The sequence below is a fragment of the Palaemon carinicauda genome, chromosome 8 (genome assembly GCF_036898095.1).
Source record: "Palaemon carinicauda isolate YSFRI2023 chromosome 8, ASM3689809v2, whole genome shotgun sequence".
Classification (NCBI taxonomy): domain Eukaryota; kingdom Metazoa; phylum Arthropoda; class Malacostraca; order Decapoda; family Palaemonidae; genus Palaemon; species Palaemon carinicauda.
Window position 1 is genome coordinate 42,909,533 of NC_090732.1, and position 23,036 is coordinate 42,932,568.

Sequence of the window (23,036 nt, forward strand, 5' to 3'; positions counted from 1 at the left end):
TGAAGAGCTTTGAAAGGACCGTGCAGGAAGAAGGCTACGTAGAGCAGCAGGTGTTCAATTGTGATGAAACCGGGCTGTTTTGGAAGAAGATGCCCAGTCGAACCTACATCACCGCCGAAGAGAAGAAATTGCCTGGGCATAAGCCAATGAAGGATCGGTTGACTCTTGCCCTATGTGCCAACGCTAGCGGGGACTTTAAAGTCAAGCCCTTACTGGTTTACCATTCCGAGAACCCTAGGGCCTTTAAGGCACAGAATGTGGATAAGGACCAGCTCCATGTTTTCTGGTGATCCAACTCGAAGGCCTGGGTCACTAGGTAGTTCTTTGTCTAATGGGTTAACCAAGTTTTCGGTCCTTCTGTGAAGAAGTATCTAAATGAGCAGAAATTGCCTTTAAAGTGCCTGCTATGCCTTGATAATGCACCCGCTCACCCCCCCCCCCCCCCCCGGACTTGAAGATGATATCTTCGAAGAATTCAAGTTCATGAAGGTGCTGTATCTTCCACCGAATACCACCTCTATCCTCCAGCCCATGGACCAGCAAGTCATCTCGAACTTCAAGAAGCTCTGCACCAAGCACCTATTCAAGCAGTGCTTTAATATCACGCAAAGCACAAACTTAACTTTGCGTGAATTTTGGAAAAGCCACTTTAACATCGTGCACTGCTTGAAGATCATAGATCAGGCTTGGGTGGGATTAACTCGACGAACCCTCAATTCTGCCTGGAAGAAGCTGTGGCCTGATGCAGATTCTCCCCGAGATTTTGAGGGTTTTGACCCCGAACCTGATCCCGTGGTGGGTGTAGTGGAAGACGTAGAGGAAAACGTCTCCCTTGGCAAGTTCATGGGTCTGGAGGTCGACGCAGATGACATACTGGAACTCGTCGCCGAACATCACGACGAACTTACTACAGAGGAGCTCAAGGAACTCCATGCTATGTCTGAGCACATGAGTGATGACGAGGAAGGGATCGAGGAGGTAGAACATGTGTTAGGTTCGGCGCAAATAAAAGAGATGTTAGGAAAATATCAAGACGTGGTTGACGTCATCGACAAATGCCATCCAAAAAAATTGCAGGTTTGTCATGTAGTTGCGCAGTTCGATGATGTTTGCCTAACTCATCTTCGAAACATTCTGAAAAGCCGTACCAAGCAACTTTCTATCGATAGCTTCTTTAAAAAAAACTACGAAGCGAACTCGTGATGAAGAGGAAGGAAGTGGTTCAAAGAAAATGGCAAAGAATGAAGAGAAAAAAATTCAATCAATTTTAAGTGTAGAGAGTGAAAGTGATTAAAATTAATCATCAAAAAGAAAAAAAGAAAATGTAAAAAATATATAAAATATAAAAATAAAAAAAATAAATAAGCTAAGTTAGGTTAAAGTTCACTTAGTGGAAGTTAGAATAAGTTACGGTAGTGTACGTTTATCGTAGTCACCCTCTCTACCTCCTCGCCGCCCGTCCGCCTCCTCTCTGTGTAACAAGACCGACACCTGCGCTGGACTTTCTAAGGTAAAGTGATGCTAAGAACCCGTTTCTTATTTATTATTTCTTTATAATTATTCTTTTTTACATGTCTCTTATTTAATTTAGAGTGCATATTGTCATGTGTAATTATGTGTAGTAATTTATTAAGGAGTTATCATAGGTTTTTGGGCTCAACCACGGATTAATCCTATTTCAATGTATTCCTATGGGAAAATTCGTTTCTACATCCGAACATTTTCTTCACCCGAAGTCGGTTGTGGAACGGATTAAATTCGTATGTAGAAGTACCACTGTATATATATACATACATATAAATATACATATACAGTGGAACCTCTACATACGATCGTACCAACATCCAGAGTAAAATTTGATCAAATTTTTGTCTTGACACCTGAAGTCATGCTCCAACATCCAACGTAGATCTTGTTTACGCGGGTAGACCGGAGCACGTCGGAGGGACGCCATTGAGCATCGAGTCGGTCAGTTCTCTGTTCTCGTGCGCATCGTATGGTTGTCTTCTGTTCGATCTGTTATTAACAGTGCTTATTATTTTCCTTTTCTTACGTTTCATTTTTTATTTTACGTATAGTCATGGGTCCTAAGAAGCTTAGTTTCGGTACAGGTATTAGTGGTGGTGAGAAAAGGAAGAAGGCAATGCTTTTATTAGAATAGAAGCAAGAAATTATAGAAAAACATGATCGCAGTGTGTATGTGAGTGATCTGGCTCTACGATATGGCTGGAATATGTCTACGATCTCGACGATCATTAAGCAGAAGGCTCGTCCAAACGCGGTGGTGCCCAAGGAACATATCCAGCCTCCCTTCATACAAATGAAGCTCGACGCAGACATAAATAAGGCACTGAAAGGCATGGACCTCTACCAAGAAAGGATGTCAGAAGTGTCCACTGACACTGTGCAGGACCTACTGCAAGGAGGCCCTTAAGAAAACATGGAACATCCACAAGTGGAGGAAGAAGGATCCGTTTCAATGGCAACCGAAGACCCTCAGTTCGCCATGACGGCATACCAACCTATGCCGTCAACTTCTTCAGCCCCAACTCCACAACCAGTTGCACATGCCGACAAGAACGAAGAGATCCTTCTTTCAATTCAGCAGATGATGGAATTGTTCCAAAAGGAACTAGAGGCGATGAGAGAATCACTCAGGCAGCAGCAGCAGATACTGTTGCAGGAGAGAGCGGACCGCCCTGGACCTACCAAGGGCACCAATAAGAAGCCCCTTAGAGTGTTGGATCTCCCTCACTTCTCTGAAACCAACCCCCTGAGGTATGCGGAGCATATGCCCATGATGAACGGGAAACTATTCGTCTCGAATAAGTTGGGGGTCAAACTGATTGAAGACCTTGAGTTCTGGCCTAACGTTTCAACTTACCCAGACTGCAGACTGTTACGTGAGACTGCGGGATGAACATGCAGCCCATGAGGAAATGGTACCCAAAGAGGTCATTGTCTTCGAGCATGACAAGGTGCAAGCCATCCTCCTGAAAGCCCTGAAAGGAGCTGGGTACACCAACTCCAAAGTCTTAGTACTCTTGCTCCTTTCTCCATCTCTTTCCCATTTTCGGAGAAAGCACTAGACTTTGCCGTCAAGGCAGTCGACGAGGGAAAACCCTGCCCAACCCTAGAGGAATGCAAACCATTCTCTCTAGCACTACCTACCTGCGAGGAGAAGTGGAAGGATATCCACCTAACCTTCTCCGTCTCTAAGTTGGATCCAGAGATAGCAGGCCAGCAGTTCAATAAGAACCTTCCGAAGTTGCCAGACCATCTTCTGAGGAGGGAACAGGAGACGGAGGAGAGACTTACGGCCTCCCTTTCTCATCAGAACTGCCTGGAAATGAGTGCAGGTCTACATAATGCCCCAGAAATTTTCATCTTCCTGGCTAAGTCTCACATGGGTACTCTTGTGAAAGACTTATATGCTTTCCTCAGAGCAAGGAGAGCCTGCAGAGAGTTTGTTTTGACCTCAGCAACCATAAGACACTAACCAAGGAAGCTGATTACCTCGAGCATCTGGGGTAAAGACCTTTTCCCATTAGAACTGGTCCAAGAGATCATAGCAAGAGCAGCCACGTAGAACAGGAACCTTCTCCAAAAGTGGGGCATGAGCTCAAAGAGGAAATCTTCTTCGGACAGAGGTCCCCAGCCCAAGAATAAAAAGGCAAGGAGACCATGCTGACCTGCACAACTTCCTGTCGTGACTATGACCACGATGCCTCAGACCACCTTCCAGATGGTCCCTCAACAACTGGTAGCCCAGTCCCAGTGTTTAACCCTAACTTTGAGAGGCAGTCGACTTCCTTTCACCCCAATCAGAAAGGAAAAGCCCCTAAGAAAAGTTCTCCCGGAGGTAACTCTTCTAGGGGCCGATGAGGACGTGGTCGCAGAAACAAATCCGCAGGACCCCCAAAGCAATGAGGGGCTCCAGGTAGGGGGCAGACTGTATCTATTTCTGGATCGCTGGACCTTCGATCCCTGGGCCCACAGCCTAATCACGAATGGACTCGGGTGGAAATGGAGCAGAACTCCACCCAGTTTTCCAGAATTCTTCCAACTCTCCACCCCATTGTTAGAAGAACTCTTGAACAAGAAAGTAATAAGGAAAGCGAAGTCCATCAAATTCCAGGGAAGGCTGTTTTGTGTTCCCAAGAAAGACTCAGACAAACTCAGAGTCGTTCTAGACTTGTCTCCACTCAAGAAGTTCATCGAGAACAAGAAGTTCCGGATGCTTACTTGGCAACACATGAGGACCCTTCTACAAAAAGGGGCGTACACAGTCTCAATAGACCTAGCAGATGCCTACTGGCATCTTCCAGTGAGTCACCCTTTCTCCTCCTACCTAGGATTCAAGCTACAGAAGATGAATTTTCTTCAGAGCAATGCCCTTCGAACTCAAGACAGCCCCATGGATATTCACGAAGCTAACAGACACAATCGTCCAGCAGCTACGCTCCGAAGGAGTTCAAGTGGTAGCATATCTAGACGATTGATTGGCTGGTATGGGCAGCATCCAAAAAGGCTACTTGTCTGCAGGCAGCCAACAGCGTAATCCAGTTCCTGGAACACCTGGGCTTCAAGATCAATCACAAGAAGTCTCGCCTTTCTCCAGCTCAGCAGTCCCAGTGGCTAGGAATCCAATGGGACTTGAAGTCACACCACCTCTCCATTCCATCCTAGAAGAGGAAAGAGATTGAGGGATCTGTCAGGACACTAATCCATCACAAGAGTATTTCAAGACGCCAACAGGAAAGAGTATTGGGCTCTCTCCAGTTCGCAGCACTGACAGACCCGGTGCTAAAAGCACGTCTAAAATATGCGTAAGGAGTCTGGAGAAGATACACATCAAACGCTCGAAGAGATCAACTAAGGTTGACTCCGAATCTGTTGTACAGGCAGTTAAGGCCGTGGTCAACAGCCAAGTGCCTAGCATGGACAATTCCCCTGCAACCACCACAACCATTAGTGGTGATACACATGGACACCTCCTTGGAAGGATGGGGAGGTCATTCTCACGACAGAAAATTGCATGGGAATTGGTCGCACTAGTTCAAAACCTTTCATATCAACATTTTGGAAGCTTTGGCAGTTTTCTTGACGTTGAAGCAACTGTCCCCTCGCAGAGGAATCCACATCAGATTGGTCCTGGACAACGAGGTGATAGTATAATGTTTAAATTGACAAGCTTGAGATCGCCTCACATCAACCATGTGATATTAGCCATTTTCTTCTACCTGGCAAGGAGGAAGGGATGGCACCTATCAGCAGTTCACCTACAAGTGTTCCGCAACGTGACAGCGGACAATCTATCCAGGCGAAAGCCCATAGAGACAGAATGGTCCCTAGACGCAGACTCATTCTCCTTCATCTCGGAAAAAGTGCCGGAACTGCAGACCGACCTCTTCACAACGAGCGACAACAAGAAACTACCTCGTTACCTAGCCCCTTATATGGACCCTCAAGCAGAGGCGATGGACGCCATGTCCCTGGACTGGAACAGACGAAATCGTATCTACCTGTTTCCACCAACCATTCTCCTTCTAAGAGTCCTCGACAAGCTAAGATCCTTCAGAGGGACAACAGTAGTAGTGGCCCCAAGTGGCCTAAAAGCAATTGGCTCTCTCTAGTTCTAGAGCTGAAACTGAAGCTGTTTCCTCTACAGGATCCAGTACTATCTCAACTGGTCCAGAAGTCGACTATGTACACTTCATCTTCGAGAACCAACAACCTACATCTCATGATCTTCTTGCCCTAGCGGTGAACAAAAAGTTTGGAATCTCGAAGGATAAAGTTAACTTCATCGAAGAGTATAAGTCAAGTTTGACTAAGAGACAATATGAATCGTCATGGAAGAAATGGGTTTCCTTCGTGAAATCAAGGAAACTGACAGAAATATCGATAGATTTTTGTCTCGCATTCTTCATATACCTACACGAACAAGGCCTGACCTCTACTACGATTACTTCGTGTAAGTCAGCCCTGGCTAGACCACTTCTGTACGCCTTTGAAGTGGACCTCTCTAGTGAAATCTTTAATAAGATCCCAAAAGCATGCACTAGACTCAAGCCAGCAACCCCTCCAAAACCCATCACGTGGTCTTTGGACAAAGTCTTGCACTATGCTTCGAACCTAAACAATGAGGATTGTATTCTAAAGGATTTAACACAGAAAGTCATTTATCTGTTTGCAATAGCCTCAGGGGCTAGAGTAAGGGAAATAGTGGCCTTATCCAGAAACGAAGGCCATATTCAGTTCCTAGACAGGAGAACTGAACCTTTTTCCTGATCCTGCCTTTCTTGCCAAGATTGAGCTACCCACTACGAGGTGGGGTCCTTGGAGAATCTGCCCACTGAAAGAAGATGCTTTTCTGTGCCCAGTAGAGTGTCTTAAGGTCTATCTTTGAAGAACTTCAGACTTCAAGGGAGAACAGCTCTTCAGAGGCGAAACCTCAGGATCAACCCTATCCTTAAGATAACAGAGCGAAGCTCACCTACTTTATTCGCAGAGCGGATCCTGACAGTACACCCGCAGGTCACAATCTGAGGAAAGTTGCTTCTTCGTTGAACTTCTTTCAATATGTGGACTTTGAAAGACACTGCTCATACACTGGATGGAGATCATCCGGGGTCTTCTACAAACACCATGCGAAGCAAGTACGTGAAATAAAACATTTTGTGGTGGCGGCAGGTAGTGTGATTAAACCTGTCGTTTAGTCTTGCGATGAACAGTGGACTGTTTTTGGGACTTTCCAGTGCATCGGGTGCATGGGTATACCTACCTTCTAGTGCAAATCACAGTAATGATTAACATATTGTTTCATATAGGTGCATATCTGACCAATAACACTAGTGCAGAGTGAATGTTTGCGTCACAGTGTTTATGCATTTCCCAACATCTGAACATGTCAGACTGATTTGGTTTTACATCTCCACTGAGTGGCGTTATTCCGATAATGAAATTATATATTTTTTCTACAGGAGAAAATATGGACTCTGATGTGTTTTAATGCTGGATCAGATTCATACTCTATTGTAACTACATTTGATAAATTAGTTGCAAAATAAAAATACTAAAAAGTATTTGTGTCTTATTACTGTTACCCCAGTTACAGACAAATAAAATATGCTAGAGTTTTATTTAATCCCTATAAGGGCGTAGAACTTGAAATCAGGATACAGAATTCCATAAGAACAAATCTTACATTCTCATGTTAAGTAAAAAGGTAAGCTCTAAAGTTATCCCTTCTGTTCCTAAGGAAATACAAACCTTGAATCCTTATCGACGATGTCGACACTTTCCCTGCAGGGGGCAGGAAGCACTAAACCAGCTCCAGGCTTAGTGAAAATGACAGTTACCTGGAATTTCACATACAGGTCTAGTAGACCAGATAAGGAAATCCATTCAAGGTGGAAGGCACATACACAAACCCACAACTATAGTAATTTCAAGTTAATTCTCTAGTATGCTTCCATCAGGACGACATGGCCCGAGCCCAAAAAACAGATTTTGAGCAAAGTGAAAAATCAATTTTTGGGTGAGAGTGCCATGTCGTCCTGATGGACCCACCCTTTTGCTGAGCCCTCCCCAAATTACTTTATCTGCGGCCATTTCTGCTTAACGACAAGTAAAGGAATGGCTTCGCAGTAGTAGTAGGGATGGAGGTCCACCGGGTACCTAGAACGTCACCCTCTTATTTTGCCACTTGTCCCCCTTACATCAAAGAGTTAAATCTATTCAGGGTGAAGATTGCTGTGTTGTATCTAGTATACGTCCCCTGATTTTATTCTTTAACATTGGATTATGTTGCATACTTCCTGAATCTTTAGCATTTCAGACTGCAAACCTTGTAAGGCTTCAACATATTTTGAGTTGCACCCCAACTATCCTCAACCTTCCATGGAAATTACCAGATATATCTTTCTATAAATATTTTATTGAAATTAAATAAAACTTGACTGAATTAGAAGCCAAGTCTCTTTATGGAACATGTTGAAGAGTATAGGGAATTAACTTTTATATGTAATCATGGCTCTAAATCTGATGTTTGCATTGGATTTGGAGTACTGTATATATTAGTACTTTTAATTTTAGTGGTGCACTTCCCGTATTATCTTCTATATATACTGTCAAATTAAATGGCATACTAACTGCTATTGGAAAAGTAGCTTTAAAAGAGGAGGGCAATTTTACAATATTTAATGATGAAAGAAGTGTTTGGCAAGCTTTAGAGGTTTTTAATTCTTGTAATCCTTTACTTTTAAAGATTTTACAGTAGCATTTTTATTGGGCTGAGAGGTAAAACAGTTTGATCTTTCTGAGTTCTGGCACACTTTGGTGTATCTGGAAATGGGAAGGCAGATTTACTGCCAAAGAATGCTTCTGCTGAATTTGCTACCAATAAACTATCCCATCCCTTGTAATGATTTTTTTTACCAAACATTAAAAGTTTCTTTTATAATAACTGGCAACAGCATTGGGGTAGCTTAGATTGAAATAATGTAAGACAAATAATGAATGTTATATCTCCTTTGATGTATAACATGATCCGCCGAAAGTGGAAGACTACTCTTTGTCGTCTCCGCATTGGTCACACTCGGTTGACACAAGTTTTTGATGACTGGCCAACACTGGCCATATTGCTACGACTGTTTAGTACCCCTAACAGTGAGGCATTTGTTGACCAAATGCCCCAATTTTAGCATCTTAAGAAATAGATATATGTTTGATGTTCGAGGTGAGGATTACAGGTTCATCCTTGCCAAGGTTCTTGGGTAGGATTTGTTTTACTGTGTTAGCAGTATTTTTAAATTTATTTCAGAAGCAGATCTTCTGAAAGCCATTTAAAATTTAGAAATACATCATCACTTTCATGATTTTAATTGAATATTATTTTATTCTTTATGTATGATAAACGATGGCGGTGACAATGACCTTTGATGTTAGGTTGCCAGAAGACTGCAAATCAATCAATCAATCACCTTTTTTTCACAGGACAGATACCAGAAGTTTGTTGCCAAAGGCTTCTGTGACACCTAACCTCTATGGAGAAGCTGGTTCCCAACAGTCACATAAATATTCTCTCCCTACAGTGGCAGCTGAAGACCTTTTAGTCTCAGCATCTTGACCCACTGAACACTCTGGTGCCGGTAGGGTCTGAGCAGAAGAGAGACCCGAGTTTGTGGGTGTCAGGCACCAATCTGCTGAGGGGAGTAGACCTTCTCTCCTCTCCCCCAGAATTGTTGTTCTTCACAGACTCATCAAAAGAAGTATGGGAGCTCACCCGTTGCACCTCAGGGTATCCTGGCTTTGGTCGGAAGCAAAGCGATAATGCCATATAAACCTTCCAGAAATAAGAGCAGCCTTTCTAGCTCTGAAGCAATTCCATCAGTTCTTTTCAGGGCACTCTGTGTTACCGAAGAGCAACAACTCCGCAGTAGTGTCGCATATAAGCAAACAAGGAGGTAGTTTTTCACAGCTTCTCCAACTAAGTATGGAAATCCTCAGATGGACTGAAGACAACTTGGTTGCCCTATCAGCCCGTTTCATCCCGGGCAAAAAGAATGTGCTAGCAGACAATCTGAGCAGGAGGACTTGGATAGTAGGTTCCAAATGGTCTTTGAAACAACAGATAGCCAACAGAGTTTTGACTTTGTGGAGTTCACCGACAATGAACTTGTTCGCGACGTCTCTAACCGTAAACTTCTGATGTACGGCTTTCCAGTACTGGATCCCCAGGCAGTCTTGCACGAAGCCTTCCAACATAGGTTGGATAGAAAAGAGGTCTATTGTACACATTAATCCCCTTCTGCCTAGTAATGAGGCTCCTAAACAAGATCAGGGTATTGCAAGATCTCTTGATCACCCTGTTAGCTCCATTTGGCAGCATGCGGAATGGTCTCTGAACCTTCTGCATCTGCTCATAGAAGCACCAAAGGGAGTTCCTCTACTTCCCGATATACTCATACAACCGGACGATAAGATCTTCCACCAAGAGATCCCATCGCTTCATCTTCATGCCTGGAGGTTATCCAGCAACTCCTCACAAAGAGAGGCTTTTTGAAACCAGTTACAAAGAGAAGGCCAGGATATGTCCAGAAGCCGTTTGCTGTAGTATATCAGGCAAAGTGGTCCGTCATTTGTGGTTGGTGTCATGGACGGTATCACTCATCTGAGTGACAATATTCCAATGATAGTAGAGGATTTGTTGTATCTCAGGAAGGAAAAGCTTTGTTCAGTTTTAGCGGTCAAAGACTATCACTCAGCCTTAAGCCTTGCTTTTAGAGTGAACTGAGTTAACATTTCCTCCGTGATGGAATTGTCTCTCCTCATACGGAATTTTGAGTGCACCTACCCTCAGTTGGAAGTCAGACCACCTTGGAATGTAGCGCAAGTACTACAGGAGCGTAGTACGAACCTCTTTGCCAAGCATCAGATCATGACTTGGCTCTGAAGTCGGTCTTTCTGCTAGCTCTGACCTCTGCCAAGAGTGTCAGCGAGCTACTTGGTCTGTCCTATGACATCACCTATTCAAGGGGATGGGGGCAAGTGATACCTAATAATTAGTATATTACCTTTGTTGTAGCCAGAATAAAACACCTGAATAGCAAGGGTTCTCAAAACATGGTCTTTTCCTCTGTAGTATCCAGTCCACTTGATTTGACGAACTTCAAAATCTACTCGTTCTTTTGCAAGTGGAAATTTTCAGAATAATATTACCACCTTCACTATCAAGTCGTCAAAAATCAACCATTTGAAGAACTCTATTCCTAACACTTTATTAGGTACAAATACAGGGTCATCCTATTTGAATTCTATAAAACCATCGAATTCAAGCACTGCTGTCGTTATTCTCAAACCATCATCTATGCATATGCATTTCAATAGTGTAAACCTAAAGTGAAATAACAGTACAATTGAAAATAATAATTTTAAGCAAGAGGCCCAGATTTCTGTACAGAATAAGTTTGACACTCTTACTACTACTTACTGACACCACCAAAGAAATAGAAAATCTCTTGCAGGTAGAGATGATTGAACTAGAATCTCATAAATCAAAATCTAAGAGAAAATAGGGGTAGTTAAAAGCATAACTCCAAAATACAAAAAGAAGTAAGTAATGAAGAATGTTTTACCAAGCCCAAAGAAGTTTCTCCTGCAGTTAATTCACAGGCAAGTTCACTTTTAAATGCAACAAATCCAATTGTTGCAGATATAGAAACATCGCCTCAACTCCCTGCCTCTGAACCTGAAAATGAAGTCGTTACTAAACAAGCTACCAAGCTAGTAGTGCTGGTCAAGGTCCACAAGAATCCATATACAGTAATTCTCAAGTAGTCGATGCAAATCCTATACACCACAGAAGCCTTTAGAACTTCACCTATTCTTAACCTCCTTGTTGACATGGAGGAATACCTCTAGACCTTTATCGAAAGTCTTCTTTTCTTCTATTTAGGTTGCAAATACTTCCTGGTTCTTTAGCATTTCAGACTTCAGTAGTAAGGCATTCAGGTTGGACTCAAAATCTCTTCAACCTTATGATTTTTGGGTACAACAATTAATAAATAGTCGTGGTATAGCTAGAAAAAAAATTAGAATATCACCAACCCCTCCATGGAAATTACCGGAGATATCTTTTTGTAAATATATTATGGGAATATAAAATAACATGACTGAATTAGAAGCCAGGCTTCTTTATAAAACATAATGAAGAACATAGGGAATCGACTTTTATATATACTAATGGCTCGCTCCAAACCTAATGCTGGCATTGGATTTGGAGTATATACTAGTACTTTTAATTGTAGAGGTGCACTTCCCAGAGTATCTTCTATATTTACTGGCGAATTATATGGCATACTAACCGCTATTGAAAAAAAAATAGCATTAAAAGAGAAGGGCAATTTTACCTTTTTTTCAGTGATGTAAGAATAGTTCTACAGGGTTCAAAATTTTTTCCAGTAACCCTCTAGTTTTAAAGAATTTTGAGTGGCTTTTTATTATTGGGCTGAGAAGTTCAATTTTGCTAGGTTCTGGCACATGTAAGTGTGCCTGGAAATGAGAAGGCAGATTTACTGGCAAAGCATGCTGCAGCTTTATTGCTACCAAGAAGCTATCCCATCCTATGAAATGATTTTGTACAATGCATTAAGAGTTTGTTTTTTGATAATTGCAACAGCATTGGGATAACTTACATAAAAATAAGATGAGAGAAATAACAAATGTTATATCTCCTTGGAGGTATAACATGATACCTCGAAAGTGGGAGACTAATCTTTGTTGTCGCCGCATAGGTCACACTCGATTGACGCACAAGTTTCTGATGACTGGCCAACACCAGCCATATTATAACGGCTGTTTGGTATTCCTGACAGTGAGGCACTTATTGACTGAATGCCCCACTTTAGCACCTTAAGAAATAGATATCTGTGAGTTTTAGGGTGAGGATGGCAGGTTCATCCTTGCCAAGATTCGTGGGCAGGATGCATTATACTATGCTAGCAGCATTTTTAGATTTATTTTTAAAGCAGGTCTTCTATAAGCTATTTAGATTTTATAACAATGTCTTTGCCCATATGGTTTTAATTGAATATTTCTTTAATTTTTACTTATAATAAACAATATCGACATGAATGATCTTCGATGTTAGGATGCCAGAAAACTTCAAATCAATCAATCAATCTAAAGCAGATCTGATTAACAATATACCCATTGGAGAAATAAAGCCATATGCACTTAAAGGCATAACAGGTAAATCAATTATTTTGCTCAAAACAGAACTTGAAATAAAAAGGCCCACAAAATTTCACTAAACTACGATGTTTCCTTTATTTCTCAATTTCTTGTTGTTAAAAAACATGAATATACTTAGAATTAATACTCTGGCTGAAAACTGTCAATAACAAAAATAAAAAACAATATGGTAGATTAGAAACCCACAATGCTGGTTGCATATGTTAACCATCAGATAAAGAAATGTGTAACTGTTACTCTTCATCTCAAAGAATTTATAGAAAAATTTAAGCTTAATTCAAATGATAAGCAAACAAATAATAATCAAAGTAAGCATCATGAAATTAAATATGAATAAGCAAAATCTAATAAAAAGGTAATGCTTGCACAGTTAAACAGAAGCCCAACTGCAATCAAATAAGCAGAAATACTACCCTCCGCTGTGTAATTCCATGTCCATTGCCATAATGCACAATTCATACATAATTAAAAAGAATAATAATGGTTTAAAAACCATTTGCATCTGTGGAAAATTCGAGGCTTAAAAAATATATCCCAATTGCAATATGCCTACAGCACACTAAACGATACTATCCCTTCCTTAGGAAATTGGAATCTAGCATCTTGCTTTGGTTCTTTCTACTGAAACATTAAAGACTGATCTATATTCATAACAAAGAAATTTAAGATGCTATTATATTCAATACTTCAGAATTTCAATTATCTGGAGTTGAATTACATCATAATAATAATACCTTTTGTATTATATATACAATCAACCCTCCTGTAACTATAATTTGCAAAATTTATTCTTAGATCGGGAAAATTTCATATTAATTGGAGACTTTATTGCCAATACGATATCAAACTTACTTATAACTGAAGTTAGGAAAAGTATTTTGGATATGGAATGGACAATTATCATTCGTAACAGTTTAGATTAGAATTATTGTAAATTATCATACTGTCATTAGCGGCAGTTTGCTATTGATAATTAAATGCAAACAAAATGGTTTTCCAGTTTTGCTATATATGTAGCAATTTATGTGGATATACTAAATAAAGTAATTTTAATAACATTATATGTACCAAAAACTCCTAATATTGTTAGTTATCACTTTGAACATTTGTGTTTAATGCATTCGTTTGTTAATTATGGTCGATGATGGACCATTTGGTAAACGAATGGAAGGTTTCAGCTTTAGGTGGCGTATTTAGGAAAAAACAATACAAATCGCATTCATTTGATTTATTTCGTAGCTCTATCAAGAAGTAAGTAAAACAACGTTAGTAGGCCTAATAACAAAATCACTATATAATCAATACTTGGTAAGATAGCTGTTGCTGAAAAAAACTTACCTAAACACAGATGTGTAAATGCATTAGTTTTTTCATGATGATCAGAGATGAACGTAAACAAAACTGTGGTTTCCGTTTTAGATGGTGTGCTTTTAGTAGTGTTTAGGAAACGCATGATTTAAAATCGCATTTTTTTCATTAATTTTGGATCTTTAATGATACAACAAAAGCACTTCTATACAGTAATGGTTTTGCTATTCACCAGTTGTCTTATACAACGGATAAGATTTGAATTAATTAAAATTTGTCCCAATTTTGGTTGTGTTATAAGGAGGAAATACACGGTATTTACACCAATCCTAGTTTTAATTTTAACCTTTTTCAAGTTAAAACTTTAAAACATTTTAAATATTTTATTTATTCATTTGAACTGATTAATATTTGAAAAAATATAGTATAACTATTATTATTATTATTATCATTACTTGCTAAGCTACAACCCTTGTTGGAAAAGTGGGATGCTATAAGCCCAAGGGCTCCAAAAGGGAAAGTAACCCAGTGAGGAAAGGAAATGAGGAAATAGATAAACTACAAGAGAATAAATTAATAATAAAATAAAATATTTTAAGAAAAAAGCAATGAGAAGAGAAATAAGATAGAATACTGTGCAAAGAGAACTCTACATCAAGGCAGTGGAAGTCAAAGGAGCCCATAACTCTCTAGCGGTAGATCTCAACGGGTGGCTGGTGCCTTATCCAACTTACTACCTACTACTTTCCAGTACATAGAAAGTATTGAAAATGGGTTGTAAAAAAAAACCTTTGAATAGTTAAGTTTGCATTTGCTATGGCCCTAGTGGAATTATTCCTCTTAGTTATGTGTTTCAAAATATGCTTTTTTCCATTTATACGGGAACGTTGATCGATCTAATTTGTGCATATTTCGGGACCCTACTGTATGATGTTAGAGGCTGTAATGTTGCTGTAAAGCCTTCTGCTCTATTGTCCTATTTTTTCTTATTTGTATTGGCATTTTTGTAAGCAAATACTGTTTACTGTACTTTAAACCTAAAAGTCTAATGAAACTTCAGATTTTATTACTTAAAGGACTTTACATCATCCACCTTCCTACTTCTTTTCTTACATCTTGCTGTTCAGTCTCATAACTTTTACCTCATAGTATAGCTGCAGGATTTTCCCTGTTTGCCAATGGGTGATAATGACCCTCCAGCCCCTTTGCCAGGCCATATGACAAATATTCATAAATCTCGATCAAATTGATTAATAAAAATTTCCAATAGGTTTAAATGTTTCAGCCTGGAAAAGGAAACAGTCCAGAGGGAGAACAGCAATGATGGATTTAAAGTTGCTGATTAAAAAATCAGTGATTAAGGACAAGATTTTGAAAAGAGGAAAAACGGTATTTTAAAGACAAGGCACTAAAAGGAATGTGTTCGAGAGCAAACCCTTTAGTGAGGTAACTTATACTCAAGGTTGTGATTATGATACAACGCAAGTTTTGAGAATACATTTATAAAGTTGCCATCCTATGGAAGAGAACAAAATGTTGTAATGTCCCATATAAAAAAAAAATTGTCCCACATATAATCCCCTGAGTATTGCTATACACTTAAGTAAATGACTACTGTTCCCAGCTTTACAGTGAATGTATTTTAATCCAAATGGAAATCATTTATTATTAGTTTATTATATAGCAATATGTCATTACTGTATTGCACTTGTACAATCTAAGAATTAACTATTGTAAAATTTGTGCTTTCTTTATTTTGATAATTGGTACTGTTATTTCAAAAATTTTGTAGTAGAAAATTCAAAATCGCTATGAAAGGGTGACCATTTTATAACTGGTGTGGCTACTTTAAGTTAATACTAACTGTTAACATTCTGATGATTGTTTTTTTCAGATGAAGGTTCAGATAATATGATGGTGTTAGATCCACACATTAACCACCTGAGAGAATGTAAGTCTAAGCTTACTGGAGTAACAGTATCAGAACTTTCTGAGAGGTTAAATGGTGCGCACGAATACCTAAGAGGAATTATAAATGAAGAGATTTTCAGTGAGAAACATCAGGTAAGTTATGTGTTTCATCTATTCTTAACAAAAATAGTACCGAGTAGAATATATAGTAACATGTTCATATAAAGAATATCCATGATTTTGTTTTGCCAGTTTCACATTTATTTCTATGAATTTCCCCTGATGTTCATATTGCTTCCTCACTGAAAGCTCGGTTTATTGTCATTTACTCCTAAAATTTGAAAAATTTCTCATTTTCTTTTCTTTAATTAGACACATACCTCTAGTAAAATAATTAAATAATCGAGCAGTTAATGGCAAGAAGCAAAGTTGTAACGATCCAGAGACTTTGTCATTTCAGTCCCAAATTTGAAGCTATTCTCTATTCTCTTGATACCTTAAGTCAGTGGGAAGGAGGGTGGACTATGTATATGAACATCATGTAAGTATACAAATAAAAAATTCATTATTGAAATTCTTTTTATATTCATGAACCTTTCCTGATGTTCATAATGCAGACTCTCACACAGATGAAGGTGAGATATGAGTGAAGGAAAGAGATAGGTAATTTATAGAATTAGAATAGTATTTGATAATTGAAACTTTAGAGTTACCTGGTCTAGATTATAAGGTTGTGGTAGCCTATTGGAAACGTTCCGGCTTTTGTGCTGATCATAGCCTCCTGACTAGTACGATGGTAATGTATTCACCTAGTATTTGCATGGTGGCAGATCAATCCCAGTACAGGATTGTGAGTTTAAGCTGTTTATCGGCAGGATGCTGCTCTGGTTGAGCACCAGAGTTGGGGGTTGGGGTTGCCTAGCCGTCATTCTGGTGCGTATCTCTTAAGATGTTTATTGGAATGAAATCAGATATCTTTACCTTTATATGGTTAGTCTCTTGAGTATTGTCTAGTCCCTTGCCTCTGCTATTTATGGGCAATCTGTAAACCTTTAAACAAACCATCTCAAAATACAGTTTGAAATATAGGACTCCTAGCTTTAAACTCATAACTCTTGTCATTTTTCCTATTCACCCCAATCAAATTATCCTTCAACTCTTTAGATAATATTATTCTTACTCCATTTCTTCCTTCCATATTTGCTCCACTGTAATATAATTTACAACCTTCGCCTAGTTCTCTTGCGTTATTTCCCTTTCACCTGGTCTCCTGCACACACAGCACTCCAATCTTCCTTCTCTCCATGAGGTCAACCAGCTCTCACCCTTTTGCAGTCATTGTCCCCACATTCAGAGTTGCTACTCTCATCCTCTCAGATATTTTCCTCTGAGCTTGCCTCTTTAACCCAGCCCGCCCATGACTGAGTAGCCTTTGCCGATTTTTCGGAGGGATCAGGCGAGGTCCCAACATGTCGGTTAAGGGGAACGCCCTAGCATTAATTTCATTCTTATAGTCACTGACCATAGTTGTTTTGGCTTATTTTTTAATGGCCGGATGCTTTTCCTGTCGCCAACCCTCCCCATTTACCCGGGCTTGGGACTGGCACCAAGTTGAGGCTGGTTTGCCCCCCTCAGTGGCTGGGTTGAAATAAATATTTCCTATATAAACCGTAACAACTTTAACAAAACCAGAGGAAGAGAAATCAGATAGAATAGTGTGCCTGAGTGTACCCTCAAGCAAGAGAACTCTAACCCAAGACAGTGGAAGACCATGGTACAGAGGCTATGGCACTGCACAAGACTAGAGAACAATGGTTTGATTTTGGAGTGTCCTCCTAGAAGAGCTGCTTACCATAGCTAAAGAGTCTCTTCTACCCTTACCAAGAGGAAAGTAGCCACTGAATGATTACTGTGCAGTAGTTAACCCCTTGGGTGAAGAAGAATTGTTTGGTAATCTCAAGTGTTGTCAAATGTATAAGGATAGAAAAGAACATGTAAAGAATAGGTCAAACTTTTGGGTATATTTGTTGGCAAGGGGGAAAGTAAACTGTAACCTGAGAGAAGGATCCAATGTAGTACTATCTAGCCAGTCAAAGGACCCCATAACTCTCTAGCGGCTGGTGCCTTGGCCAACCTACTACCTATAACATTTAAGAAACTGGCTCTTTTTAGCTTTTTTAAAAAACAGGAAATGACAATTTTTCAGTTGAAAGCTATCATATAGTATCATTGACATCTTATTTATGTAAAATGATGGAAAAAATGGTTAATTAGGGGCTTGTATTGGTATTAGAAAAGAAGAGTATTTTATAACCTGTGCAGTCTGAGATGTACAAATCTCTCTCAAGCCATCTGCTTGCAAGATGTTTGCCTCCAAGCAGCATCATTTGAGAATATTTTTTTTCTTTAAATAATTGTTACCACGTGGGAGATATGGTATCCTTAAAACTGCCTAAGACTTTGATCTGAGAGGTGAGAATTGCCTGTACAGTGGTACCTCTACATACGAATTTAATTCGTTCCACAACCAACTTCGGATGTAGAAAATGTTCGGATGTAGAAACGAATTTTCCCATAAGAATACATGGTAATTCATTTAATTCGTTCCTCAGCCTAAAAACCCATAATAAATCCTTAATAAATGGCTACACATAATTACACATAACAATAACATGACTGCATAATATGAAATAAGCATGTAAAAAAGATAATTATAAAGAAATAATAAATAAAAAATGTGTTTTATTGCCACTTTACCTTAGAGACAGGCCAACGCAGGTGTAGGATTTGCTACGCCAGGAGGAGACTAGGAGGAGGCTGACGATCGGCGAGAAGGTAGACATGGTGTTAACATGTTCTTTAAATAAATACTCTCTCTCTCTCTCTCTCTCTCTCTCTCTCTCTCTCTCTCTCTCTCTCTCTCTCTCTCTCTCTCTCTCTCTCTCTCTCTCTCTCTCTCTCTCTTGTTCTTATTCACTGTTAGTGTTAGAGGCATCTATTAATTTTTTCTGAGAGAGAGAGAGAGAGAGAGAGAGAGAGAGAGAGAGAGAGAGAGAGAGAGAAAGATTAAATAAGAATGAGAGATTAAACCAAAATGTGTTGTGTACATATGATTTTTAACAGCGTTAACGAGTTGAAAGACAGTTAAATGTAACTAAAAAAACAATATCAGCGAATCTGAATTCCTTTATTAACTAAAACAAATTTTGAAACAAACACACTCGTGTGCGTATGCGCAAACACACACACACGCACGAGGAGACACGATCGGCGAGGAGGTAGAGATGGTGACTGCGATAACATACCGTAACTTACACTACGGAAATTTTAATCTAAGTTAGCTTATTTATTTTTTTTTATTTTCATATTTAATGTTTTTTACATTTTTTTTTCTTTTGATTTTTTATTTCCATCACTTTCAGTGACGAGTTACGGTATGTTATCGCAGTCACGATCTCTACCTCCTCCCCGACCCTCTCTCTTACTGCGTAGCAATTTTTGCACCTGTGTGTGTGTTTGTGCATACGCACACGAGTGTGTTTGTATCAATATTTGTTTTAGTTAATAATGGAATTCAGATTATCTGTTATTACTTCCTTAGTTACATTTAATTGTTTTTCAACTCGTTGACGCTGTTAAAAATCATATGTACTCTAAACACATTTTTGTTTAATCTCTGTCTCTGTCTCGGAAAAAAAATAATAGACGTATCTAACACTATAACAGCAGAAGAGAGAGAGAGAGAGAGAGAGAGAGAGAGAGAGAGAGAGAGAGAGAGAGAGAGAGAGAGAGAGAGAGAGAGAGAGAGAGAGAGAGAGATTTTATTTAACCCTGGATAGGTACGCTCCTCGGACACCCCTTTAAGGGTATACTCGGACGCGAACGACCCCGACGCCAAAAAAATTTTTAAAAATCAGTTTTTGCAGTAACCTCCTTTTTTCTTTTGCCAAAAAAAAACTTCAATGAATGCTTAAAACAACTGTAAAGATAAATACTACTCATCTGCAGAAAAACTATTTATTATAAATATTTTAAAAAAATTAAGTAGAAAAAAAAAGACCTGACATAAAAATTCATAAAAAAAAAGTTTATACATATATACACAAATCCTTTTAGGAATTGATTCTTGAATGTTTAGGACACATCTTGATGTATTTTGGATGAAGTCAGACCCATGGAGGTGAAGATCTGAAATGAGAAAAAAAGGGTAACTTTTTTTGGCCAAAAAAATTTGTCCAAATTTCATGAATTTTTTTGGGTACCCAAATGAAATAGGAAGTGGCTAATTTTTTTAGGGAATAAACATGTTATCCTAAAATAGAAATATGTAAAAAAATCTTCATTATTTTGTAAATTACATTTATATCAGGGGCCATATCTAAAGGTAATTTTTTGAGTACTTAGAAATTTCGTAAAAAAATACATATATTTAATATATAATATGATATTTATGCAGGTAAAAATATACCAAAATATCACAAATTCTATAGGGAACAAGAATATATATAGATAGGGCAACTTACGCTTCGGATATGTCCACAAAATGGCCGCCAACCACACTGACTCAGACTCCCTAATCTGCCACTTGAAATGTAGGAAGGGTATGTCAATTTCAAGGTGTTATTTACTAATCTAATTATTATTGGATATGCATAAAAATTGTATGGTGGGTTGCTGGATAATTGTCGATTATTTTACGACTATAAAATTAAAATTCTGACCCAAAAAAATTTTTTTGAAGGGAAATAAAATCGAAAAAAAAATGTAAAATATATTATTTTAGCTAAAAAAATTTGATGATATTCAATCAAAAAAGAAGTAAACAAAATTTTCCGACAAATAAACATCTAGAGGAATCATTACTCTGTGATAGTTCCTTAGTACGTAGTAATTTTGAAAGAATTGGGAAAAAACGAAAAAATGGCAATCACCGGAAAATCGAACACATACCTATTTATACGCCATATCTGGCTAAAAAAAAGATAGGCATGGGTAGCCAGATCATCTAGAAACACTTTCCAACACTATAAAAATATAAGTTTTGCGACACTACTTGCCAATTCCTTACGGTAACATGACTAAGCAAAAAAATGCAAAACAAATAAAAAGGGGCACTCGCGGAAAAATGGCTAACATTCTAATATACGGCATTTCAGAAAAAAAAATTCAGCCACGTACTAGGCAAACCATCAAGGCACATTTTCCGACAAATAAACATCTAAATGAATCATTACTCTGTGATAGTTCCTTAGTACGTAGTAATTTTGAAAGAAATGGGAAAAAACGAAAAAATGGCAATCACAGGAAAATCGAACACACCTATATATACGCCATATCTGGCTAAAAAAAAAAAAGATAGGCATGGGTAGCCAGATCATCTAGAAACACTTTCCAACATTATAAAATTATAAGTTTTGCGACACTACTTGCCAATTCCTTACGGTAACATGACTAAGCAAAAAAATGCAAAACAAATAAAAAGGGGCACTCGTGGAAAAATGGCCATTCTAATATACGACATTTCAGAAAAAAAAAATTTCAGCCACGTGCTAGGCAAACCATCAAGGCACATTTTCCGACAAATAAACATATAAATGAATCATTACTCTGTGATAGTTCCTTGGTACGTAGTAATTTTGAAAGAAATGGGAAAAAACGAAAAAATGGCAATCACAGGAAAATCGAACACATACTTATATATACGCCATATCTGGCTAAAAAAAAAATAGGCATGGGTAGCCAGATCATCTAGAAACACTTTCCAACACTATAAAAATATAAGTTTTGCGACACTACTTTCCAATTCCTTACGGTAACATGACTAAGCAAAAAAATGCAAAACAAATAAAAAGGGGCACTCGCGGAAAAATGCCCAACATTCTAATATACGGCATCTCAGATAAAAAAAAAGACATGCACGTGTTAGCCCAACCATCAAGGCACACTTTCTAACACATAAACATGAAAAAAAAATCAATAATATACGGCAATTCCTTACTACGTAGTAAATTTTTACAAATATTGAAAAAAAACCAGAAATTGGCAACCGCAGTTAAATACCCAATATACCAATAACTACGTCGTATCTGACAAAAACAAAATCACGCATGGGTAGCCAGATCATCTAGACACACTTTCCAACACTAAAAAAGCAAAAGTTTTACGACACTATTTGGCAATATCTTACGGAAAAATGACTTGGCAAAAAAATTTAAAAAAATGAAAAAGGGGCACTCGCGGTAAAATGCCCGACATTCTAATATACGGCATCTCAGATAAAAAAAAAGACATGCACGTGTTAGCCCAACCATCAAGGCACACTTTCTAACACATAAACATGAAAAAAAATTTAATAATATACGGCAATTCCTTACTACGTAGTAATTTTTACAAATATTGAAAAAAAACAGAAATTGGTAACCGCAGTTAAATACCCAATATACCAATAACTACGTCGTATCTGACAAAAACAAAGTCACGCATGGGTAGCCAGATCATCTAGACACACTTTCCAACACTAAACAAGCAAAAGTTTTACGACACTATTTGACAATATCTTACGGAAAAATAACTTGGCAAAAAAATGAAAAAAAATGAAAAAGGGGCACTCTCGGTAAAATGGTCCTCGTGGTGATGAACGACATTTTAACTAAAAAAAAAATCATGCACATGGTAGCCAAACAATCCACCAAGACTTTCCACAACTGATAACCTATACAAGTTGCACCATTCTACGACAATTTCATAATACGTAATAACTTTGATAATTATGCAAATTACCTTAGAAGGGTAAACTCGGTCGCGCTCGACCCCGACGCGTCTCAGAAATCGGGGAAGGAGTACAGCTACAGCAATGCACATCTGGACACTACTAGAGCGTGTAGGGGAGACACCTCCTGCAGGTCGATCACCCACAAATTCAGTCACGGGGTTGAGTCACGTGAGAAAAACCTGTTTTTTTTTTGACGCTCGGGGTCGCGAACGACCCATCGTACCTATCCAGGGTTAAAGAACATGTTAATGCTATGTTTAGAGAGAAACAGAAAAAGAGAGAAGTC

At 38.7% G+C, this 23,036-nt stretch overlaps 1 protein-coding gene across 1 annotated transcript in view; it reads left to right on the forward strand.

Moving 5' to 3' along the window:
* LOC137645725 (putative autophagy-related protein 11) overlaps window positions 1-23,036 on the forward strand; it is a 507,493-nt gene that overhangs the window by 438,880 nt on the left and 45,577 nt on the right. The window contains exon 7 of the mRNA XM_068378611.1: window positions 15,962-16,131. Coding sequence (XP_068234712.1) covers window positions 15,962-16,131 — 170 coding nt within the window. The remainder of the gene's footprint in view (window positions 1-15,961; window positions 16,132-23,036) is intronic.